The following is a 25,978-nucleotide window of genomic DNA, read 5'->3' as shown; positions in this document are numbered from 1 at the left end:
CAGGTGACTGTGCTGTCCATCCAGGCAGGTACTTGTGAGGTGGGCAGGACCCAGGACCTTAGTGATCTAGTTTCCTCCTGTCCTACCTGAGCCCCAGCCTTTTATTTTTTAATATTTATAATTTATTTACTTATTTGGTTGCGCCGGCTCCTTAGTTGCGGCATGCGTGTGGGATCTAGTTCCCTGACCAGGGATCGAACCTGGTCCCCCTGCATTGGGAGCGTGGAGTCTTATCCGCTGCGCCACCGGGGAAGTCCCCCCAGCCTTCTTCTCACACGTGTCCTAGCTTTGCTGCCGGTGGCTTCTCAGATGCTTGGTGAGCGCCCCTCTGCACCTGTGCTCTGCCGGGCCTCCCTCCTCCTTCCTCCATCTGACTAGCCATCCTTGAAGACTCCGCCTAAGCATACCTCCCTGGGCAGAAGCTCCTTTCCGACTCCCTTGCGCCTGCTTTGTTCTGCCTGGTCCTGTCCTCAGTTGGTTGCAGTCCTGGACTTGAGTGTGTGTGCTCCTGTCCTGTTGGGAACGCTCCAGTGTACCCACTGACTTGGCTGCCGTTTTCCTGGGCTGGACGGGGCCCTCCCTGTGTTTCAGGACTACGTCTGACCTATACTTGCCGTTGGGGGGCGGGTGTCTCTTGTTTGGAGCAGGTTGGTTGAGCCCTGCCTGGGAGGAGTGAATCAGCCTGTTAATTCAATGAGCCATGCACCTTCCTGCTCCTATAGCTGCATTCCCACTGGCCTGCCCCTGCAAAGCAGCAGCCACTCATCATCCTTCCATGCCCCCCCACTTCCCTGCATGAAACCTCTGCAGGGATGTCCTCTCGCTTTCATGCTCAAATCTCTGCCCTTGTTGGTGGTTTGAGCCCTGCTTGTCGTAGGGGAATCTTCTGGTGTGTGAGCCCTTGGAGGGCAGAAATTGGGTCTAATCTACTGATATTTCTACATTCGCTCTGTCTAGTGTGGCCTCGGGCACATAGTCTGGGTTCTCAGTTGGTGGAAGGAATAACAGACGCAGAAATTCTTGAGAAGGGAAAGCCTAGGTGTTCCTTTTGCTTAGGAAGAGGCCATTAAAAAAGAAACCACCGTCTGTTATCATAAAGTAAAATCAAAGGACCCCTTATCTTTTTATCCCAGTAGCTCAACTCTTTCTTCTCTCCCTTCTTCTGGAAAAACCCTTCTGCTGTGTTTGAAGTGAATTTTTCTCTTGGCCTGTACTGGTTGGTACACATATATATATATATATATATATATATATATAAATATTTTTAATAGATATTTATTGGAGTGTAATTGCTTCACAATACCGTGTTAGTTTCTGTTGCACGACAGAGCGAATCAGCCATCTGCATACACATGTCCCCATATCCCCTCCCTCTTGAGCCTCTCTCCCATCCTCCCTATCCCACCCCTCTAGGTCATGTATATAAATGTGGTTGTAGGTCTCATTCTGTTTCCTTTTTTAAAAATATTATTTATTTATTTTTGGCTGCGTTGGGTCTTCGTTGCTGTGTGCGGGCTTTCTCTACTTGTGGCGAGTGGGGGCTACTCTTTGTTGCGGTGCGCAGGCTTCTCATTGCGGTGGCTTCTCTTGTTGTGGAGCACAGGCTCTAGGTGCACAGGCTTCGGTAGTTGTGGCACGTGGGCTCAGTAGTAGTGGCTCGTGGGCTCTAGAGCGCAGGCTCAGTAGTTGCGGCACATGGACTCAGTATTTGTGGCTCGCGGGCTCTAGAGTAGTTGTGGCGCACGGGCTTAGCTGCTCCGCAGTATGTGAGATCCCCCTGGACCAGGGCTCGAACCCATGTCCCGTGCATTGGCAGGCGGATTCGTAACTGCTGCGCCACCAGGGAAGACCCTCATTCTGTTTCTTCCCTTTTTACTCAGCACTGTGCTCCAAGACGCAGTCCTGTCGTGTGTATATATTTAGTCCATGGCCCTCACTGCTCTGTGTGCACCTGCACGTGTTGCTAGCCACCCTCCAGTTCTGGGCACTCATTCTGCCCCCCTAGATCACGCTGCCATGGGCCTCCTGTGTCTGCCCCGCTGCGTGTGGATGGGTATGTGGGATGTCTTTGGGGTGCACGGCTGCTCATGGGATGTGGGGTTATATACTCTGGATAAGTAGGGTCACGCTCACACTGGTTGTGTGGTCTCCACTCCCATCCTCAGTGCCAGGGGCTGCCGGAATCCTGCAGTGTTGAGATTTCTCTCCCTATAATAACCGTGCAGTAACATTATGTTTAAAATTTTCATTTATCTGATTATTAGTGTGAGCATCTCTTCATTCATGTGTAAGTCTTTTAGGTTCCTTCTTCTATACATTGTTTATAAACATTGCTTATTTTTGACTTGGTTTCTGTCTTCTTCTTGTCACTTTGAAGTATTTCCTTAGATGTTCTAGGACATTCATCCCATGTCAGTTTCAGAAAAGAAAGGGCCAAGTAATACTGAAAATACGGGAAGGATAAAATAACAGGATAGCGGACCGTCCTTTACATTGAATACAGCCTTTTTCCGTTTCACTGTCTGTGAACGCTGTCCCGGGTGGATGCTGATTCTGGCCTTGGCAGGTAGAACCCGCGAAGGAGACAGTGCAGGGCTCTCAGGAGGTCATCCTCCAAACGTGCAGGAAAATCCAGGCATTTTGTGTCTGCGGTGCCCCCGAATCAATCGTGCAGGTCCCTTGTCAGGAAATGAAATGGGTTCGTTGTTTGTATCCAGGTCTTAGCAAACCCTTTGCGAGGCTCCTAGCAATTTCCAGCTTCTGTTCTGAATGCTCAGAAAGCATCTCTTCATAGTGCCTGGAGGATCTTAACCCCGTCACTTTCTGGTTCCGCTCCACCTCTGGTTGTTAAATTATTGCTCCTTTAGAGGTGTGTGGTCAGTGGTGCAATATAGGCCCGTTTTCAGTTTCTGGGCACCTTCATTCATGTATCCCAGGTTTCCGAGGTTTGACTGTTTCACTGTATAAAAGCCCAACACTTGGATGTTCTCTGGGAGTTGACTCGACGGGCGCTTTCCAAGTATCTCCGTCCTTTTGCTCCTGGGGGGCTGAGTTGGAATTTGTCCGAGCTTCTGATTTCCTTTTCTGGAGTGAGGTGGCCTACAGCAGCTTCAGAGTGTTTGGGATAAGGAGACATCCACCGACGTCCTGCCGCGGCGTAGTTGTTGGGAGGCGAGTGACCTGCCGTGGACCCCTGGGCGCTGGCAGGGGCGATTTCTGCCCTCAGTTGAAGTGGAGGGGACAAGGGAGTGGTCCGGTCCAGTCCGGCACTGAATGTCTCTTCCATTTGGCATTTAGTTCCTGCCAGCAGTGCTAGCACTTCTGTCTTCTGCTCTGTTTGCTTGTCCTCCCCACGTGAGGGAATGGGAACTTGAATCCAGGCCAGACCCCAAGGGGGTAGGCGGGCCCGTATTCCTGGGCCCGGTGCTTCCTGTTGGGGGTCCAGCCTTTGCCACAGAAGCACTTTGTGCGATCGTGGCTGCTCCAGGGCAAAGCCCCCCTCCATGCCTTAGAGGGAGGAAGTCGGCTCTCAATAGGATTTCTGTTCTGCGGCAGCTCTTGATGATCTGAGGATGCTGGTATGTGCACTTGGCAGTGACCCCGCTCCATCCGGCGGAGGAACAGATACGAAAATGCACACTCCAGGAGCCTGCCTAGGGCCGGGTGGTCAAAAGGACCACTCCTCCTCCTGGAACTGTGCTTCTTCAGTTCTCATTGGCGCCTTCAAGGCCACGTGCGGCAGGTGCAGGTGAAGGAGCTGGAGGTCTGTGTGAAGAGGCCCCTGGCCAGGCTTCAAGCGTGGTTTTGAGATGCTGTTTAGGAGACCCCATAGCATCTCTCCAAAGCCTTAGGATTACTGAGTTCTGTTACGGGCTGACTTCCCTGGTTCTGCAAACAATGAGTTCTTGACAGCGGGAAGGTGCTGTTAGGACGCTGTGATGTCTGCTTGTACTAACTGTTTCGCTTTTGTGTTTGTTTAGGGTGGTACAGAGGCTACACCTTAAGGAAAAAGTCTAAGAAGGTAAGTCTTTGTTATTAAGCACAGTGCGTGTCCCTTCATAAATCACAATAGGCGAGGAAATAAATTCTGTCTCATGGTGCCTAAGAGTTGTCCTTATATATCTCTTTCTCTGAATTAAAAAAATACATGGGTTGAAATATAGGCTACCCTGAATTGTTTCCTTTAAAAAATTTTTTTAATTAAAAAAATTTTGTTAATTGAAGTATAATTGATAATCAGTGTTGTGTTAGTTTCTGGTGTACAGCAAACTGGTTCAGTTATACATACACATATATCCATTTTTTTTCAGATTCTTCTCCCATACAGGTTGTTACAAAATACTGAGTAGAGTTCCCTGTGCTGTACAGTAGGTCCTTGTTAGTTATCTATTCTATATATAGTAGTGTGTATATGTTAACCCCAAACTTCTAATTTCTCACTTCCCTTCCCAAATTGTTTTCTTCTGAACAACATATGTATGTAGAAACTGCAATTTCATTTCTGTGAGTGAATGGCTGGGCTGTGGTGTGATATTGACCTGTTGTCATGAGAGGTGGACTCTTCTTTTCCTGGTAGAATTCTGCATCCTGTTTAAGCACAGGATGTGTAAGAGAATGATCTGGGTATAATGACTTGAGAAGAAAGTACTGCTCACGATTTTCAATCTTGCATTATCCTTGATGATAAATTAGCAGATTTGAGGCACTCACACTTGCTTTTTCCCCTCTTGCTTATAACTATTTTTATACTGCTTACGTCGCTGGCAAAAGAAAGAGGTTCTGCCTTCCAGGGCAGTTTGCATGCGTGGTTGTTTGAATTTCTGAAGCTAAGATGTGCAGTTACATTGCGGTGGACAGTCCCGTACACAGTTCTGTTGTGGCTTTTCCATTCTCAGCTTCACAAAATCTAACGATGGCTCTTCCACTTCATTCTATGATTCTGAAGTACTGTCTATTCTAAGCTGTGGTTTGGCTGTCCACGTTACCTTATAAAATCTCATTATACTTGACAGATGGTTCATTTTATCTGTTTCTTAGCTTGGCCTCTCATTATCTAGTTACTGGGCTGGGCTCCTCTTGTGGTCCGGAGCCTGTAGCTAAGGCTGCTGGAGTCCAGTTGTGCAAGCACAGGGCCTTCTTCATCTGCTTTCCCCAGACGCCCTGCTCTCAGGCTGTGCCAGACAGGTGGGAGCTGTCCATCCTCTGGTCTCAGTCACCTCGGAGGCCTCCAGGCGGAGCTTCACGGCAGCCTTTCTCTGGCATAGTCTGTCCTAATGTGAGAGATGCTGTGAGGGATACCTGGTGAGTCAGATCTGCAAATGGGAGCCAGGACCGCCCACCTCCGCCCTGCCAAGCTCAGACTGAGCTCTGAGTCTCTACACATCCAATGACCTGGAGCCTTGAGCTTTGAACAAGGTAGATTCCAACCAGGCGGCTGGTGGAATAGATTTCTCCAGGGAAAGTTCTATTTTCACATTGATTATCTCTTCCATAATTTGGGATTAGCAGATGCAAGCTATTACATATAAGATGGATAAACTTCAAGGTCCTATTGTATAACACAGGGAACTGTATTCAATATCCTGTGATAAACCATCATGGAAAAGAATATGAAAAAGAATGTGTGTGTGTGTGTGTGTGTGTATATATATTTAACTGAGTCACTTTGCTATACAGCAGAAATTAACACAACATTGTAAATCAGCTATACTTCAATTGAAAAAAAAAAAGAATGTATTCCTGCAGATGAAAACCTGAGGTTCATGTGAGAAAGCCACAGTTGAGGACTTTATTAATAAAGAGATTAGGGTTATGAACCATCCCCTCTCCCCAGTGACAAAGCTGCAACTTCATGTGCTAGGTGCATCCCGGGGAAGCTGTTCACTTTTCTTTGATATTTGGCATTTGGTGTCTGGTACCACCTTCCCAGTCGGGGATCTCTCCCAACTCCCCATGCCTCCATGAGCCCTAATCCTTCCTACCCTGCACCACAGGGCCCTGACTTTACAGCTCACAGAGCTGGGTAGGGGCATATTTATTTTTCCACCTAAAATCTTCATTAGCAGATGAGGAAATTGAAGCCTTAAAAAGGTCGTGATTTTGCCTCAGCACCCCTGCCCCAGGCAGTAGCAGAGAAGGGACTTGGCTCCTAGTAACCTGACTCTGTGTTCCGGAAGCATCCTTTTATTGGTATTCACAAATGAGCAATAGATCTGGGCTGGTCCCGACCGCCCCAGCTGGAGAAGTTGCTCATTTCAGGCTTCCCTGGTGGCACAGTGGTGAAGAATTCCACCTGCCAATGCAGGGAATACGGGTTCAATCCCTGGTCTGGGAAGATCCCACATGCCGCGGAGCAACTAAGCCCGTGCACCACAACTACTAAGCCTGTGCTCTAGAGCCTGTGAGTCACAACTACTGAGCCCGCGTGCCACAGCTACTGAAGCCCACGTGCCTAGAGCCTGTGCTCGCAACAAGAGAAGCCACTGCAATGAGAAGCCCGTGCACTGCTACAAAGAGTAGCCCCCGCTCGCCGCAACTAGAGAAAGCCCGCGCGCAGCAACGAAGCCCCAATGCAGCCAAAAATAAAATGAATTAAAAAAAAAAAGTCGCTTATTTCAAGCCTCCAGATGTGTCCAGCCTCATTTCTTTCACTGTCCCTTCTGTGGCTCCATGATTCTCGAGAGCAGGTTTACCGAGACTGAGGGACATCTCTGGACATGGGCAGGGGGCGAGACTGGCTTATTTGTATGTGTGTCCGTCCCGTCGTCCCTCCCCGCCCCGTGCTCACCTGTTGACATCAAATGTGCACCTGGAGACCGTCCTGGGATCTGGAGGTGTCCTAGCATCGGGCCCCTGCAGTCCTCTGTGGTGCTCAGCCTCTGTCTTTCTGCCTGACTCCTTCCCTCTCTGTGATAATTCTTCTTTACATGAAGTGCGGCCACTTCCCTGGCAGGCAGGAGGAACCTGAACCAGTGGTGCCCATGCCCCCTTCCCAAGCAGGATTAGTAGGGTGGTTTCTGGATTTCCTGTGGAAATCCTTTGGGGCCAGATGCCAGGGAAACCTAGTCGGAAGCTCCTGTTCGCACAGCAGGTGCGCGAAGCCACCAGGGCCACTGATTGGCTTTTTGCTGCGTGCATGACATCTCAGGTGGGAAGCCGCAACCTGTTTGCGTTGCATCGTTGCAAGATCCCGGGGCCTGGTGCCCCATTGCTTGCCCTCCAGGAAGGGAGGTAGTGTCCTTGCTCAGGAAGCAGGACCAGGACTCTTGGTAAAGCTCCTGGCGCTTCACGCACGGCGCCTGACACTGACCGTCCTCTTGAGGAGCTGTCTCCCTCGGAACTGTCTGTGGGGCCCCTGTGTGCCGTACGCTTGGGGGTGCCAAGCCCTGTCTCCGTGTAACCTGGTGTGCTCCCCCTAGGAGTCTGGCAGGTTGGGCGAAATGCACCCAGTTTCTCTATTTTATCTGACGGCCCCTCTGGAGATGGTTGAGAAAGTCTCCTCGGGTCAGGTAAGCAGTCAGTGCCTATGTGATGATCAACGGTATAAACTAACTTTTGATGACAATTTTAGTATTTCGAAAGGAAGAGCTGTCAGAAGCCATTGTCAGAACTTGTTCTTAGGCATCCTCTGGCTGTGGGTCTTCCTGTGTTGAGGTCAGCAGTAAAAACGAGGTGTGGCCCGTGGAGAAGACACAGCAAAGTCCCTGTGGGATTTTTTCTTTGCAAACAGATTGCGTCTGTTTTCTTCTAAGACATCCGCAGCCTCTTTGAAACACAAGCGGAAGGAGTTGCCATCTTTTACACTTCTTTGTTTTCTGTGCTATGTTGTGTATGAGACTTACTTAGCATTAGGCTTGCAGATTTAATAGTGATCCAGCCACATCCCCACCTCCGTTTTGGGGGGGCAGTCGTTCGATTTGCAATCAGTGCTCACATTAATAATAAAACCTACTGTCTTTTTTCCTCCCAAAGGGTATATTTCCTGCTTCATATATTCATCTTAAAGAAGCCATAGTTGAAGGAAAAGGGTGAGTCTTGTCTTGATATTTAAATGAAGTCGTGCAGTGATTGTATTTGGCCTGAGGCTCTTTGCAGGGCGATGTTGGGGGTTGGACAATGGGTGACATTGACCCTGATGTGACAGGAGTTTGGGGAGAGAAGGGAAACTGCTGATCTAGGGCTGTCCACAGCATGGCTTTGAGCCTTCACACAGTCTTAAGTTAAGTCAGCGTCGGAACTGCAGCCAACCTCCTTGAACCTGATGCGGGTTTGGAAAGCTTCGTAGTTCTTCCTCTGTGAGCCACCTATTAGGCAAAGCCTGCACGGCGCCCCCAGCTCTGAATCCATTTTTCCGGAAGACTTTGCAGGCTGTGACGCAAATGGGGTTGAGGGTGAAGCAACAGTTGTTAAATTGGGGTGTGTGTGAATTTACACGTTGCTTAATGCTGACGTATGTTTCCTAGAGGTCATAAAACTGATGTATAAGATCTTTAAAAGGGCATTTGTAAAACAGGAACCCATTAGGTGGGAATGGCAAATGAATAGCCAGGTGCGAACTTGGAGGAAGGAGCATTAGGATGTTTTCCTTTTTTGTCTCTGCTACATCTTCACACTCAGTTAAATATGTAAATGATAAAATTACTAACCATATGATTACTGCATAATGACATCTCTGCGGCTGATTACAAAATTGCCTTTCCAAGCAGTGTACTTTTAACATACGAAAAGGACTAGGTCGGGCTCTGTAGTTCCGATTAAAACGAAGAAAATAATTTAGAGGCATGAATGTGATGACCTGTAATAGGGTCCTTTTTTCTACAGATAAAATGTTTTGTATGTACAGTTTCAAAGGGAAGTAAAAAGAGGAAAGTTTTGAAATTTTCATCCTTCTGTGGAAATAGTTGAATAAAGTGTGCTTTTCATGTATTTTACATCAGTCTGTAGCAGGATCAGTCTGGACATCAGACTGTAGAGGAATTATTTTTTTAAAAAGCACTTTGATGTATACAAATGAGTATGTGTAAAATGTAATTACGAAGCATAATAGTGAAGGGCACAAGGGACTGTGTGGATTCTTCGTAAGAGTCACCCCCCGACAGCCAGATGGACAGGCAGACAGACACTTCTGTTCCTGTCACTGGGTTAGTGTCACATGCCCCAGCGTGAGCAAACGAACGGGGCACCGGTGAAACCAGCAGTCTAGAAAGTTCTCTGCCGATGCTCCAGGGCTCCTGTGATTGCTCTTACTGATACCTGCCCTGACCCTCCCTCGGCTGTTCCCACCCAAACCTGGCTGCTTCCCGCCTCCCTCCTGGCAGAGAACCTCCTGCCTTCAGACTTGACCGGTGGTCTCACTCCGTACTTTTCCTCCGGATACCGTGGGCATCACCTTCCCTTTCTTCTCCTGGTCCTTCCTCCTTTCCAGTGCCGGCCACTCTTCATCCTGCCCCTGCCTGTCTCCTTGCTGTCCAAGTTCATCATCCCGTCTCTCCTGCAGGCTCTCTCTCCTCTCTGTACACCGGCCTTCCTTCAGGCTCAGACACCCCAGATCGTGGCTGTGTTGCGGCTGCCCCTTTAGCCTCGTGACCAAGGCAATTCCCGTTTGTCCCCTCCCCTGACACCGACATGGTTACCACACCTCCTAATCGCCAGTGTCTTCTTAGCCCTCCTCTCTGGAGCTTGTCTGTCGCATCTGACACTGACGGGCGTCTGCTGCACTCAGCTCCTGTGGCTTCTGGTGCTTCCCTGCCCTGCATCACCCCTGCCTGCCCCTCTCAGGGCGCCCTCCTTACCTTCTCCTGGTTCTCTGTTGCCCCTCCCCCCTTGAGGTGGCTTCTGTTCTTGCATCTCAGCTGTCCCCTCTCCGTGGGAAACGCTTGGATGGGGACCTCCGGCCCTGACTTGTCCCATGACATCTGCTTCAGTCATGCAGAGCCAGGGAGCTCATATGAGTCACCACCTGTGACAGGCACTGTCGGGTGTGTTTACTGCTGGCCCCCAGCAGGTAGCAGGGTGGTTACAGAGGTAACAGCACAGCCGCGTCAGATACCTTAGAGCCAGCTGGCACTCAGTCCAGGGGACAGATCAGGCCAATGCAGGAAAGAAGGTGAGAAGGATCCAGAGCTGAGACCGGGGTCCACCGTGTGCAGTGAGGCCCTCCCCCCATGGGGAAAGTGGGGTCTCATTGAGTTCCAGGTGTCTCCTAGCCAGTGGGAAGAGCCCAGTGGACCCAGCATGAAACTCAGGCTCTGTGACATGAGTGCAGCCCAGTCACTGACGAGCGTCCTCGCACTGTGCGTAGAGGAGCTCTCCCTGGAGGCTTTGCAAGGATGACATCACAGAGTCATATGACGTCAACCACATTTTCATCAACATCCCTACTGGGAAACTCGGTGACAGAGTTGGTAGGGCTGCTGTAACCATCACGTCCTGTAATGGACACTGATGATGTCCCAGCAAAGGGTAATTCCTAACAGCACTTTCGTGTGGGGTGGTCCCGCGGGCAGCCCTCCCTGGACGTCTGGTCCCTGCTATCCCGCTGGTGCACGTGGCCAGACCTCTCTGGAGGGACTGGCCCTCTCTCAGGGACTCCAGTGTTTCTTCCTTGGGGAGCACCCCGCCATCAGTGAGTCATTGCAGCCCTGAACCCCGATTGTGAGCTGCAGTCAGGGTCCTGCCCACAGGTCTGGGCTCCAGGCAGTTGAAGATATGTAGGTGGGACCTATTTCAATGCCCCCTGGACACTTCATGTTGATGGGAGTCTTGTCTGTTCAGGACCTGTAGGCCCAGGTGGTCTGACTTCACAAGCCACCAAATTCAGTCTCTGACCCAGTCCCAGATACCAATATTATGAGTCCTACTCAGCGCAATGCCCGACGCAGAGCACGTGACCAGAAAACAGTGGTTGATTTAATAAAAACCAGCGCACAAATATTGGTAGATCATGAGTCAAGAATAAGTCAAGGGTTAACCTTCTGGGGTGGAGAGAAAAGGGAAAGAGGATAAGCAGAATTTGGGGATCAGGGCACCTGTGGACACTTGAAAGCTGTAACCTCGCTCATATTTCGCAAGGATAACTGCTTCATGTATGTTATCATAGAATGAGTTTTAGGCCTGATGGAAACGTAAAAAATCATCTTATCCCAAACCTGCATTTTAATGCCACGCAGACTGGTGGTAATTTATGGCATCTGTAAAATAGATGGGTACGCACATTATGAATACACTTTCCACTTCTCAGACCTTGATGTTCTGACGGGATATTACTTGCCTCCTTCATCTTACCTTGACATATGAGGTAGATGGCTTACACGGAGGATGATGTACGGACGTTCTCAGACCCTGTACAGAAATTACTTGTCATTCGTAGAGATGTATGTATTCCTTTGTGGGCACAGTCTTATTTGTATACTGTCTCTCCATTTGCTTAAATATTGCACACTGTGGCCTAGATTTGGAATTTACAAGGTACCCCTGGTTTAACGAAGCCGTGACCATCTCTCTCCTTTCCTGCATCCTTCCCAGGCAACATGAAACGGTCATCCCAGGCGACCTCCCGCTCATACAGGAAGTCACCACAACACTGAGAGAGTGGTCCACCATCTGGAGGCAGCTCTATGTGGTGAGAAAATGGGATTTTGAATCGGCGCTTAGCAATCGAGAATGGTCTTTGTGGACCCCGCTGAACCAACAGGGTAGTTTGCCTTTTTCCGGGAACCTCAAAAGCAGAACTTGTGGGAGCAGGTCATACTTAGCAGCCTGGCCCAGTACTCTGGCCACCCTCAGGGACCATGTGCCCTTCCACCTACTTTGTGTTGGGGTGTAGCCGTGCTGACTGCAGTGAAGTGGCTGTCAAGGAAGGGGCCATGGGTTTCACCTTTCCTTGAGTTGAAAAGGGAAATGGGCTGCTTTCAGGCTTTGGAAGACAGGCTGAGGCAACCTGCGCTGGGGTTCCCTCAAAGTTTGTATGTGAGTATGAAAGCGAAAATCTGCTTTGAAACTGTCGTAGGTGCTTCGTTATGGGTGCAGTAGAGAGGGATGACTATCTTTGCCATTGTTTGCACGTAGGTAATGCTTCTTTTCATTTGAGAAAAATGACATAGTCTTCTAGACCTAAGCGTGTCTGTTGCAGAGGGACGGAAATAGTTTACTTTCTGGCTTCGTGTGTGGTGTCCAGTTCTCCTCATCTCGGAAGAAGCCTTATTAATGCAGCGAGTTTGGAGCCCTGACATCTTCCATTTCGTATTCCCCGGGGCATTTCTTTGCACATAAATTCACATTTATGGAAGCATACCTTTTGTTAAGCCTGTATTTCTCTTCAGAGTCTTGACTTCTCATCTGCTAATGTTGTCGGCCCAAAGCTAGGACTCTGGAGGGAAGGCCGTGCTTCGATTTCTCGGGAACATAGAAAACTTCCCAGCGTCCCACAGCTGCTCTCCAGGCAGCCTTGTTGCTTTTGATTATACAGTGGTTTCCTATAAATGCACAGTAATAAGCAGTTGCAGTAATTGTTCATCAAATGTTCTCCAAAACCTAAAAGCGTAAAGTTAGCCGTGAATGTTTTGTGTAAATCTGAGCAATTTCGAAGTCGGTGTTTCATGTTAGCAATTTTTAAACAAAAATGCAGCAGCAAAACAAACAGTTGATGCTGACAAATACGTTAGTGGACACGGTTTTAGCCATACAGTCCCGGAACGGGCATTCCTAACTGTCACCTTGGTTTCCTTTTGAAAAATTTACGTTTGCCTCTTAGGGACTTACATTGCTAGATTAGTGCAAAGCTAAACAACAGTGCTTCTTATATATATATATATATATATATATATATATATATACACACACATATATATTGCTCATAAATATTCTTTCCCCCTCTGCTCTGTGGCTGTAGACAAGTTAGGAAGATATTGAGGATTTTAGGTATTTGGTAATGCTTTATAAAACTGGACAAGGAGGATTAATAAGATGGAAACAAACTTAATTTTAGAATAAACCAGTGATTTTGATTATTTAGTTTTCATTTAAGGAATTCAGATTATGGGAATTCCTTGGTGGTCCAGTGGTTGGTTAGGACTCAGTGCTTTCACTGCCGTGGGCCCAGGTCCGATCCCTGGTTGGGGAACTAAGATTCTGCAAACCTTGTGGCGTGGTCAAAAAAAAAAAAAAAAAAAAAAAAAAAGAAAGAAATTAAGATTAGGATCATACTAAGGAAAAAAGCTCATGGGATGGAAGATAATCTGTTGGGGCATGATAGGATGGGTAAGTGGTGGGGGTCTTAGAAATTCCTAGAAAGGATGTCAAATATAGAAATAGTGGGGGTGAGAGATTCAGCTGTGTAGAGGAGAAGTTATTCTAAAATGTAGCAATGACCACATTTTAATCTTTTATAGGCACCATGCCATGTAGAATTTTATCAAGTTAGGTTTCACCTAGATTTTTTTTCATGGAAAGAACCACAGGGTTCTTTTTCCTTTGGGTGATTCCTCATTTTCTTGATGAATTGTACTCTTTGCGGTGCGCGGGCTTCTCGTTGCAGTGGCTTCTCTTGTTGCAGAGCACGGGCTCCAGGCGCGCGGGCTTCAGTAGTTGTGGCTCGCCGGCTCTCGGGCGCAGGCTCAGTAGTTGTGGCTCATTGGCTCCAGAGCGTAGACTCAGTAGTTGTGGCGCACGGGCTTAGTTGCCCTGTGGCATGTGGGATCTTCCTGGAACGGGGCTCGAACCCGTGTCCGCTGCCTTGGCAGGGGGATTCTTAACCACTGCGCTACCAGGGAAGTCCATCTTAATGAATTGTACTCTTGCTGTTGCAAAACTGTTGCTTTTCTTTGTGCCATCAACCCCCTTGGAATATGTAGAAAGTGATAAGCGGTACGAATTTTGTATCTTGTTTGTGCTTCCCTTTTGGCCTAAACGCACCGAGAGCTTTTGTAGACTCAGATTTTGCCTTTTGCAGAAGCCTCTCTGCACGTGCCAAATGCACCACAGTCACCAGAAGAGCCCAGAGGCACGTTCTCTTGTAGCTCAGCCGACAGGCCTCGGGGTTGAGTTTCTCTGTGTGCTGAGAATTATTGGGGGAGAAGGTATTCTGAAGTCTCAGTAGGCAAGATCTGTAGGCTGGGCACTTCCTCAGGGAGCTACAAGGGTTGCCCGTTCATAGGCCAGATTCTAGAAGCTCCCGTGCTGGCTTTGAGGCTCCAAGTCCAGATCGTGCCCTGGTCTACTCTGCTTGGCTGGAATATGCAAGATCGCGCGTTGTCTTTTATTCTTTTCATCTTTTCGTGTGTGATGGGAACCAAATTCTATCTAATGTGTTCAGTTCCATGCTAAAAACATCTTTAATTTGACATTAATTGAACACCATCATATAAAGCACAGACATGTCTATTTGAGAAAAAAAGAAATCCACAGTGCTCTTTTAAATCAAGAACTTAACATCTGGCTTTTCCTCCCTCGTCTAGCAAGATAACAGGGAGATGTTTCGAAACGTTCGGCACATGATCTACGACCTTATTGAGTGGCGATCGCAGATTCTTTCTGGAACTCTGCCGCAGGATGAGCTCAAAGAACTGAAGAAGAAAGTCACTGCCAAGATTGATTATGGAAACAGGTTTGTTTATTTGAAAGATGATTTCATGCTTACATTATCCAATATAACAGCATCCCCATAAACCTTGAGGAGAATAGAATCCAATCTTACGATAAAACAAAATTTCTAACGTCAAAATAATGGCACGGGTTTCATTTTTAAAAGGATGAGCTGTTTTCTCTTGGATCCTGAAGATCAGGGGTTTTCTGAGTCACTGTTGAAAAGTATTCTTTTCAAGAAGATGGGCCTGGGATAACCTGTCATTGTCACTCTTTCAGAGGGGACCGTGCATTGATTCCCCTGACGGGGAACTTTTCCTTCCTGCTGACAGTATTTGACCTTGATTCCAGACATGGGGGTACTTTGTGTAGTAACAAAAGCACCAGGTTTCTTTCTGTGCAATTCTGCGTTCTGAAAGTTGGAAGGGACATCGAAGGGCACCTTAAAACTTGGCACCAGTGTAGGGACGCCAGATTTGGCGAACAGAAATACAGCCAGCTGGTCTCTTCTCTTCTCCGTCATCCTATGTGTGGTTGAATTTGCTCCTTGCCATGTCTTCTCACAAGACTTTCAGGATCAAGCGATTCCTGGCCAAGGAACAGGAGGAGAATTGTCCTATTCCCCAACGGATTTGAAAGAAAACTGGTAATAAAATCGGGTACAATTCCAAGAGAAGACATTGGAGAAGAACCAAGCTGGGTCTATAAGGAGCCTCGCGTGAGGTGGCACACATATTTATGCTGTGTCAAGGTCACTTGCATGTTACCGTATCTCTCTGAGGCCATCACTAGTATCTGAACAGCCGGATGTGTTTTATTTTTGTGTCAGTATTTCTGCACTAGTGCAGAAACTATTATTATTGGCTTAATAATAAATATGTGAGACCTTTTGTTGGAAAAAGTATACAGCCAGCTAAATTTGCATTTTCGATATGAACAACACGTAATTGTTTTACAGGAGTATGTCTCATGCAAAAGTTCCCATTTACAGCGGGGTGCCGCCCAGCTCCGCTTGAATGCCTTTAACAATGGTGCACTCACTCTCTCACAGAGATGCGTGTCCTAGTGTGGGCATGCATTTCTGATGCACAGTCATCCCAGCTCTCCCAGGTTCTGTAACCAGAATGAGGCCATGCCTTTTCTACCGGGTAACTATCTGACTGTTCATATAATGTCAGAGCTGCAAGAAGCCTTAAAAAGTATCTGGTCACAGGACCCCCAAATGCTGGTCTGTATCAGAATCACTTGGAAAGCTTTCAAAATATAGCATCCTGGGAACCACTCCTTAAGATCCTGATTGCTGGCGTCTGGAATGCTGGCTAGAAATCCCAGTCTTTCAGAATAGACTTGGACTGTGACGGACAGCAGATTGGGAAACTACTGGTTTAGTCCAGCCTCCTCATTTTACACATTAGGATGTAAAGCTCAGAAAATAGCTCCATTCAGCTGAAGGGAGCCCTGGAAAAACTCAAAAAAGTGTTTTGTAAAAATCAGAATTATAACAGTTTTGTTTTCTGGTAATTCAGACTTTCAAGTGTGAAAAGGTTTTAAAAGCTGCATTATTAGTAAGATGTAATGTTTGGATTAGAAAAGCCTACAAGAGAAGGCTTTTTAATGTTTTTTTCCCCCAGGAAGCCAGAGATTTCTGGGTATAGGATATGAGATATTGTTGCAGTGAAACCCTCTTCAAGACCACCTGCCTAAAAACCCAAACTTTTGGAGCTTTGCTTCTATTTTCTCTTGGAGTATCATATTTTGAACTTATGTCCAGAAACCACCTGCTTCATTTGGCCGTGGGAAGCCAAAGTACATTATGTCGTGGAACAATCTAGTTAAGAAAGGGAAGTATTTCCAAACGTAATTTACTACTTTGATAGGAAATGCAGTCCTTAACAAGATAGGTTTTTGCCCAAGGAACTCAGATCTACTCCATAACTTCTCTAAAGCCCAATACTCTGTGCATATCTTTCTAGTTCCTTCTTCAGAAAACAAAATAGAAATAAAATCACTGTGTTCACAGTCGGATTTTAAAATGATTTCTGGGAGACATTTGAGAATGTGATTAAGGTCATGGACCATCTCTCTAGGAAAATGCACATACATAACACCTACACACAGAATTTTGCACGTAATTTCAGGGTGTTCCCCCCCGCCCCCCCCCCCCACCACCACCAGAGGTGCTTTGGGCTTCCACGGATTTAGTTTCTAATGGTGTTAGAGTCCCTCGCTCTGCTGCAGTGCACCTTCACAGTGGAGGCTCAGTCTGGATTCAGAACCACCTGAGCACCAGCTGCTGAGAACAGCGCATGGAAGATCCCTGAGAGACCACTTCCTGTGGCAGTTTCCTCATGGCATTCCGGAAAGAGCATGGGCTCTGCCGTGAGAGGGTTCTGGCTCAGAATCCAGGCCCTGGGGTCTTTTAGATGTTTCTCTGAGCTTAGGTTTCCTCCTTTGTGAAATGGGTCTGACCAGCTGTACTGGCAGGCCTGAGGTACATGGCAGGGTGTACACAGCAGGCTGGAGCATGGCCAGAACCTCTGCTTCTCAGGGAGCCTGATTCTGTGTGGCCTGCAGGACCTTCTGGTGAGTCTTCCTAAAGCCAGATGCTTTGTAGTTCTGCCCACGCCAGCACTGGCCCTGCCCACACCAGAACAGGAACCCCTACCCACCCTAAACAGCATTGACTCGGCCCACGCCAGCACTGGCCCTGCCCACATAAGAACAGATCCCACTTCATTAGCATTGGCTCCACCCCCACCAGCACTGGCTCCTCCCAGGGGACGAGCAGTAATATTTAAGAGGGAGGGGCTTTCCCCGAATTGGTGAATCTTGTTACAAAGACAGCTAATAAGAGCATATTACCTCTTGAAATTCCTCACAATCATTACAACCACTAAGGTTCTTTTCATGCAAAGGAAAAAGCCTCTGTTCCTTTAAAAGCCCGTTTACCCTGGGCTGCCGACAGGCAGTTGGTGGTGTTTCACCATCCGTGAATTTGCTCAGTAGATATATTAACAGGACGAAATGAGGTTTTTGTGATTTCCTTGCACAAATAGTGCAGTGGTCCAGCACAACTGACAAAACTGAACCTGCTTGACACGTTATTAGACTCCTTCACCTGTAGCTTTAAGGTGTGTGGCCTTCGGAGGAGTCAGAGATTAGTTCATCTAAATGGACGTTTTACTGCCAACTCAACTTTCCTCTTCAACTTGTAACTGTTAAAGATATTCTCTAACTGAAATTTATCTTCATTTCAAAAGATGTTTTCCTTTGTTGTATGGTTAAAAAAAATAAAAACGCCCCGCTTCTATAGACTTGTTAATAGCAGGAAGAAAAATCCGAAAGGCAAAGTGTAAGGCATCTGTGGTTAAGATCCTCACGTCTTATTAAAAGAAAACCAGAACACACCACCGTAGCACAGCTCTTGGTTTCTTTCTTTATATAATTGCCTTTGTTTATTCTTTAAATAAAAATTGTGGTAAAAATCACCTATTTCGTTGGATTTGGGGAAATGGAGAGAATGTTGCCAAAAAACATTTCCAGATGTAGACAGACAGGTTTATTAGTCAGATGCTGCCTGTGTTGTAAGGTGGCTACTACCTTTAGCCGTCTGGCCAGAAAGTGGCTTAACATCACTGCGGATGGTACGTTCCGTGTTGAAACAGTAGAACGTCTTTATCGACAATCTTCTGTTGGGCTAATTAAGGGATTAGAACTGACTCTAGGTAGAAGGAAAGTAGTGCAGTAGAAGCTGCCAGAGACCGTGGTGAGGAAATGGAGTGGTGGGTGTGCCTCCTCCCACCTCTCCCCAACCACCAGCTGTAAATATTTGGGCATGTTGGTGGGCATGTGACTGTACATACGTACACATACACACACAGATTTATATACACACATGTGCCACAGCATATACATGGCATGTGTGTACTTTAAACTGTCCATTACAGGGCTTCCCTGGTGGCGCAGTGGTTGGGAGCCCACCTGCCGATGCAGGGGACGCGGGTTCGTGCCTCGGTCCGGGAAGATCCCACATGCTGCGGAGCGGCTGGGCCCGTGAGCCACGGCCGCTGAGCCTGCGTGTCCGGAGCCTGTGCTCCGCAACGGGAGAGGCCACAACAGTGAGAGGCCCACGTACCGCAAAAAAACAAAACAAAAACAAAAACAAAACAAAACAAAATTGTCCATACAGTTCACATGGTAATTAGCAACGTACATTTCATTTGGACTTTGTAGATCTGTAAGACAAAGCCACTACGGCAATGGAAGTAAAAACTGAATAAGTTTTTTTTTTTTTTAAATTCCAAGGGTATACATTTTAAGTTAAAGGCGGTGACCTTGCAGAATTGTGTTTCCTAATATTGTGTGGGTGCCCTGACTTTCGGTGATGTTTTCTGCTCAGTTGCTGGGACTGAAGTTTGTTAGAGAATTCAGAGCCCTTGGGTTGTGCAGTTCTGAATCCTTGTTGTTCTAGGATCCTTGATTTGGACTTGGTGGTGAGAGATGAAGATGGGAACATTCTGGATCCGGAACTAACTAGCACGATTAGTCTTTTCAGAGCTCACGAAGTCGCTTCTAAACAAGTGGAGGAAAGATTACAAGAAGAAAAGGTAATTTCACCTCTCTGCAATATGCCATTTACACATGGAACACAGTTTCTCAGCAGCGGTTTACTACATTAGTAAAACATCACCACTGATGCCCATTACGTGCACTGAAAAGGACCTGAAAAGGCACAGCTGCACAGTATATTTCATACGACGAGGGGTGGAATGGAGTCCAGCATCAAAACATGCTGCTGATGACCTGAAAGCATTTCAGCTCTTGAGAGGGGTGTGCTTCAGCTCAGGGGGCAGGGTTTTAATGACATTGGCTTGTGGTCTTAGCTCGTGGGAAACAATACTCGATTCTGTGTTTCCTCTGATAGGAGGAGGAGAGTGACATATCTAAGCTCAACGATCTTATTTGCAAAGCAGAAATAGAGACACAGACGTAGAGACCAAATGTATGGATACCGAGGAGGAACGGGGGGTGGGAAGAACTGGGAGATTGGGATTGACACATATACACTATTGATGCTACGTATAAAATAGACAACTAATGAGAGCGTACTGTATAGCACAGGGAACTCTACTCAATGCATTGTGGTGACCTAAATGGGAAGGAAATCCAAAAAAGTGGGGATATATGTATATGTAAGAATGACTCATTTTGCTGTACAGTAGAAACGAACACAACATTGTGAAGCAACTATGCTCCAATAAGAATTAATTAAACAAAATAAGCTCAGTGAGGGTGGGGACACGTATCTTATTGATCTTTTCCATCTTCCATGGCCTTTAATGGTATCTTGTATGTAGTTGACACTGAGAACTCGATTGCCTGATCAAGCCGTCCATTCATTCAGCAGCTGTTGAGCACCTACTCTGTGCCAGGTACTGAGGCCATAATGAGGAATAACAGAGATGTCCTCGGAGGGTTTGATCTAATGGGAGAACCAAAAAGTAGACAAGCAACTCCACATGTAGTAGTCTCCGTTCTGATTCATTGACTGGGCCCCTAAGTGTTTTGTATCTGAAAATACTCAGTATAAGCTGTTATGCGACTGGGACCATTGCACAGGGCACTGTTATTTTCAGTTGGGTGCGTGCCTGTGATAAGAGTGTCAGGTGAAGACAAGGAAGACGCTGCATGAAGGGCTTTGCTGTGTTACTGCAGCTAGTTTCACATGGTTTTCTGTTCTGTAGGGAATGCACAAAGCAAGGGGTAGCCAAGAGTGTTGCTCTTGTCGACTTTCTGTTGTATTGTTTTATTTCCACTGACAGTCTCAAAAGCAGAACATAGACATTAACAGACAAGCCAAGTTTGCTGCCACCCCTTCTCTGGCCTTGTTTGTTAACCTCAAAAACGTGGTGTGTAAAATCGGAGAAGATGCCGAAGTGCTCATGTCTCTGTATGACCCCGTGGAGTCCAAGTTCATCAGGTCAGTGACATTCCCTGGCTGCTGTCTTTCCTCTTCGGTTACTGTTGGGAAGATGGCCTCAGGACCCCCCACAAAGTCTTGCTCTTGCAGGGAGCCCTAGGGGTGATCAGCTGGCCAGACTTCCCCCAGGTAGCTTTCCTGCACGTACGTGGATATTTGACGGTAAAGCTGAGTCTTGTAATATCATAAGGACCTCGCAACTGCAGCTTGAAGTCATGCTTCCTATGTTGTCTTTAGAGGATGTTTTGTTTGTTGCCCCCGCCCCCCCCCAAGCCCCACCCAATGTATTGCTCTTGTCTTAATCTTGCTTTTTCGAGCTTTGGTTCTCTGTGAATGTCATTTCTGGACCTTTGACCTACTGTTATTTCTCTGAGATGGTTGGTGGAATACAGTGTCTAGAACGGTGCCTGCTATGTAAAGGCTCTCAAAGAATGTTCAATAAAATATTGTAAATCCCATCTCTGCCATGTCTGTCCTTTCTCATGTGCTCTCTTTCTCAGTTCTTGTTTTTGTTCCTCGGTATAACTTTCTCTTTGTCCAGAGGGAAAAAGTATGGTTTAAACTGTGTGTGTGTGTGTGTGTGTGTGTGTGTTTTAAAAGTCCAGAATCTTCACTCGTATTTTTGAAAATTTAAAAACTTAGTATATGACAGAAAACAGAACAAATTTCATTGCCACTTCTGATAAGGACTTTATTTCTTCTTGTTGTAGGATTCAATATGTATTTTTAGGTCATATTTGGTTTGTGTCAGGCTCTGAAATAATCAGGCAGTTTTACTTTATACTATAAATGAATGAATGGTGAATGTGAGACTATAATTGTTCCAAATGAACAGATACGCTTTTCATAATAAACTTTTAACATATACACACAACTGTGTAAAATAAACAACAGCGACCTACTGCATAGCACAGGGAACTATATTCAGTGTCTTGTAATAACCTATAATGGAAGAGAATCTGAAGAAGAATACATATGTATATAACTGAATCACTGTACTGTGCACCTGAAACTAACACAACATTGTAAATTAACTATACTTCAATTTAAAAAAGTGGTTAAAAAAGTAATAAAAGCTTTGAAATGCCATTTGCATATAGTTCCTTTGGAATTATAACCCTGAGCATCCAAAATTAAAACCTCAAGGATTTTGTATAGGCCGTCCTTGCATACTATCCTGTATGGAAATTGCTTATATGTTAATGGCAGACAGCTGTGTCTGATGTGGTTGATATTTCTGAACCCATTTAGTTGTCTGCGTAGTGGACCTGCGTGGTATTAATTAGAAGTCAGTGTGGATGTACATTCGGTACCCTGTTCTATTTGGGAAATTAACTTGCTTTTATTTCTTTTTTTCAAGTGAAAACTACCTGGTTCGCTGGTCAAGTTCAGGATTGCCTAAAGATATAGACAGATTACATAACTTGCGAGCTGTTTTCACTGTAAGTGCATCCAAAGATGTTCATTTGAATTGCTCACCATTCTAATGACTATTTTTAATGACTGCTGTCTGACTTCTCACCACACTAGAGCATGGGACCTTGGGATGCCTTTAATACTTGTTAATTTACTATAATAACATAACTTCCCAGGGATCTCCTGGGTCTCTAGCTACCCTTAGAATCCCCATGACAAAGATGTGTACTTCATTACGTTGAGTATGTCTCTTAAACTTGGATCTTAAGTTCATTTAATGCTAATTCACTTTTGTGATTCAGCTCCTTTTTGTTTTGTGAATGACTTATTAAAATGCTAAAAACTGGTTGGAGAAAAGAGTCGCAATCCATCTTTCTACTGTCTGTTTCAATTGAACCTGCATTGAATAATGGTTCTCCAAAATAACTTATGGAAATTAATATTTCTAGGATCTCGGAAGCAAAGACCTGAAAAGGGAGAAAATCAGTTTTGTGTGTCAGATTGTTCGAGTGGGTCGCATGGAACTGAGAGACAATAACACAAGGAAGCTGACCTCCGGCTTGCGGCGGCCTTTCGGGGTGGCCGGTAATCCACTTCTTTCCTTTTTCTTAAGAGTTTCAAGATCATCACCTTTGCCGTGAATACGAGCTGCCGTTGAATATTGGACAGCGGGCTGCTTGCTTTATAAGCTTTTCTGTTGGAGAGAAAAAAAAAAAATGTATTCGTTCTTCTCTGCATGGGTTCAGGTCCACATTCAGCTCAGGGTCTTTGCTCCACAAGCTTCAGGTGCAAATTGTATATTTGGTTTGAAAGTGGATCCTGTCTCCTGGAGGAGACCCTGACCCACATGCTCATCCTGGAGGGAAGCCAGTCACTGGAGGGTTGCAGGGTTTCTGGACTTGGCGATTGATAGATTTAGGGATGAATTTACACGGAATGGTCAAAGGGATGAAAAGGTAGAAGGAGCAGAAAGCCCGGAGAGGGCAGAGTTCTCTTCAAATAGGGGCCTTTTATCCTGCGGACGTGTGCTCTGTTTTTGTTCTGTTTTTGGTGACAGCACACGTAAAGGGAGTGATGAGTTATCTCTGTGGAGGGGAGAGGAAAGTGTCCCCAGGACGTCCTGATTAGTTGACCTCTTGCAGTGTCACTCAGTTTTCACCGTTTGGGAAGTGATTTTCTCCACGGTTTGGCGGCTGCAGTGGAGTTTCATTGCGCAGCCCTCTATTTCTTCCTGTCCTTTCCGTGGTTCTTGGGATTTATATCAATAGGTATGTGAGAAAATTCTTCCTTTCCGATACATCACTGGATTTCTTGTATGAGCAGAGCTGGAAGGACTCTTTACCTGGGCTACAAGGAAACTCAGGGCTTAGTTTCGTTTAGTTTTGTTTTGGCCCATTTTAAACAGATTTTATTTTTAGAGCAGTTTTAGGTTCAGAGCAAAAGGGAGCAGTGGGGTGAGGTAGGGAGGGGGCAAGCGATCTCTTACCGTCCACGTTCATCCCAGAGGGCTGGCTTTCCTGAGCTGTTGAGCTGGTGTGTTTCTATAGATGCTACGTAAGGACCTGAGCCTTCTGCTTATGTGTTTCCCAACTTCCTACTCCTGTCTGCTCTGAGACGGAGGGAGGACATTTCATCGTGCGATGTGGCCATGTACACTTTGGGCACAAAAGGTAAATCTTTTAAGGCAACGATTCTCAGCCCTAAGTGTATTTCTCATTTGCACTTGTACAATCACATACACAGCCTGGGGAGCTATTAAAACATATTCTTGCCCAGGTATGCGGTGCACATCCTTGAACTTGGATCTTTGTGTCTCTTCTGACTGTTGGGAGAGGACGAACCCCTAGAAGCGGATGCTGTGTATCTTGGCCACCTGGATGTGTGGTGCCCGGTGGCTGTGAGCAGGCTGTGGGGAGTTGTCACTCAAGCCTGCTTCTCATCCCTCCCTTCTTGGCTTTCTACCTGTGCTGTCCCTCCTCCATCACCAGCATCCTGATGCCACCTTCCGTCTACCCCCTGCATCGTGTGATGTCATGTTTCTGAGCCATTTAGATCCTCCTCTGTCACACACCTTTGGTGACTACATACAGCTGGACTCTTGGCTTTCTTTTTTTTTTTTTTAATAGATCTTTATTGGAGTGTAATTGCTTCACAGCACTGTGTTAGTTGCTGTTGTACAACAAAGTGAATCAGCCATATGCATACATGTGTCCCCATATCCCCTCCCTCTTGAGCCTCCCTCCCACCCTCCCTATCCCACCCCTCTAGGTGGTCACAAAGCACCGAGCTGATCTCCCTGTGCTATGCAGCTGCTTCCCACTAGCTATCTGTTTTACATTTGGTAGTGTATATATGTCCATGCTACTCTCACTTTGCTCCAGCTCCCCCCGCCCCGTCCTCAAGTCCATTTTCTACGTCTGTGTCTTTATTCCTGACCTGTCCCTAGGTTCTTTGGAACCTTTTTTTTTTTTAGATTCCATATATATGTGTTAGTATACGATATTTGTTTTTGTCTTTCTGACTGACTTCACTCTGTATGACAGACTCTAGGTCCATCCAGCTCATTGCAAATAACTCCCTTTTATGGCTGAGTAATATTCCATTGTATATATGTGCCACATCTTCTTTATCCATTCCTCTGTCGATGGACACTGTGGTTGCTTCCATGTCCTGGCTATTGTAAATGGTGCTGCAGTGAACATTGGGGTACATGACTCTTTTTTGAATTATGGTTTTCTCAGGGTATCTGCCCAATAGTGGACTCTTGGCTTTCTTAAGATGGACCCTCATACCTGAACATAGAAATGCTTGGGCTCTTACTTTGGGGGTGACGCCCCCAAGTCCTTCATTCTTCCCTGGGCAATGGGGACCTTTGATGCCCAAAGTCCCAATCACAGCGAGAACTTTCTTCACCAGGGCCTGTGTGCTGAAGACCAGTGAGGGAAAGACATGGTGATGGGCGATTTCAACGCCTTTCCCTCTGAGACTGGGCTGGGGGCCCAAAGGGGCTGTCACTCCCAGGAAGTAGCAGAGCTAAGGCTGCTTTGAACTTAATGGTGCTCAGACCTAGGTTGTGTTTCTTGCTCACATGCTGCCTTCCTGCCAGTAGTTGCTGGGCTCCTGGATGTGTCCAGGGCTAGAGACGGGGCTTTGACAAGGGAGCTGGATTATCAGAGAGACTCATAGTCAGCTGGTGGGATGAGTCCCAGAGGAGAGAGGTCTGCGGACACAGGAGAGCTGCTCACTGCGGCCTGGGCTGCAGGAGGTAGTCTCCTGGGTTCAGACTCACTTGTTCTGACCCATATAGAGCCAGTTGTCTGAGCTGCTGCTGCAAATACCGAAGGCTGATTGGACTTGGGCTGAAAAATGAGCTCTATTTGTTGGTTCAGAACTGGTGGTAAAGATGTAGTCTTGGCCATATGAGCATCTTAACAACAGGAGGGATGCTTCTGTTCTGGTCCTGCAAATCCCTTGCCCCTTTTTAGGGTGGAGGGAGGTGGTAGAAATGGTCCCCATTTTTAATATATGATTGTATGTTGTTAAAGAGGGCACCGTGCAGAAGGAATTAAGTGAGGCGTGTTGCTCACTTACCTGCAGTCAGTTGTAGCCGAGCAGAGACAGAGCACTTGTCCAGCGCCCCTAGGGCTCTTCTCGGGGTTTCTCGCTGTGTTGGTCTGAGCTGGGCATCGGTGATGTTCCAGCTGCCAGATTTGGGGCAAATTCATTCAGGTCTTTGAGCCTAGTTTCCTCAACCATACAGTAGGTGAGTGAGGGGATTAGCTGTCCAGTGTTTCTTGAAATGGTGTCCACGGATGCCAGCGTGGGGTGGGTAAACCGTAGCCACTTGATGTACTGTTTCCTTGTTGGGGCCGTGCCGTGGCTGATGTGAGGCTCCAGAGCGGTGCTGTCCAGTGTGGTCGCCCTGCCACATGCGGCTGTTTTGCCATAAGAATGAAATCAGAGTAAAAATTCAGTTCCTCCATTCCACCGGCCACATTTCAG

At 46.7% G+C, this 25,978-nt stretch overlaps 1 protein-coding gene and 1 pseudogene across 2 annotated transcripts in view; both read left to right on the top strand.

The window, feature by feature from the left end:
* Positions 1-25,978, top strand: part of DOCK1 (dedicator of cytokinesis 1) — a 527,045-nt gene that overhangs the window by 52,973 nt on the left and 448,094 nt on the right. For both annotated transcript variants that reach the window (XM_060033849.1, XM_060033848.1), the window contains exons 3-10: positions 3,981-4,021; positions 7,972-8,027; positions 11,524-11,620; positions 14,454-14,602; positions 19,052-19,187; positions 20,403-20,560; positions 21,921-22,002; positions 22,426-22,561. In XM_060033849.1, coding sequence (XP_059889832.1) covers positions 3,981-4,021; positions 7,972-8,027; positions 11,524-11,620; positions 14,454-14,602; positions 19,052-19,187; positions 20,403-20,560; positions 21,921-22,002; positions 22,426-22,561 — 855 coding nt within the window. The remainder of the gene's footprint in view (positions 1-3,980; positions 4,022-7,971; positions 8,028-11,523; positions 11,621-14,453; positions 14,603-19,051; positions 19,188-20,402; positions 20,561-21,920; positions 22,003-22,425; positions 22,562-25,978) is intronic.
* On the top strand, positions 14,611-16,527 carry LOC132439529 (large ribosomal subunit protein eL39-like; annotated as a pseudogene).

The sequence above is a fragment of the Delphinus delphis genome, chromosome 16 (assembly GCF_949987515.2).
Source record: "Delphinus delphis chromosome 16, mDelDel1.2, whole genome shotgun sequence".
In the NCBI taxonomy this organism is placed as follows: domain Eukaryota; kingdom Metazoa; phylum Chordata; class Mammalia; order Artiodactyla; family Delphinidae; genus Delphinus; species Delphinus delphis.
The sequence above is the reverse complement of the archived record's forward strand: the minus strand, read 5'-3'. Positions and strand labels throughout refer to the sequence as shown.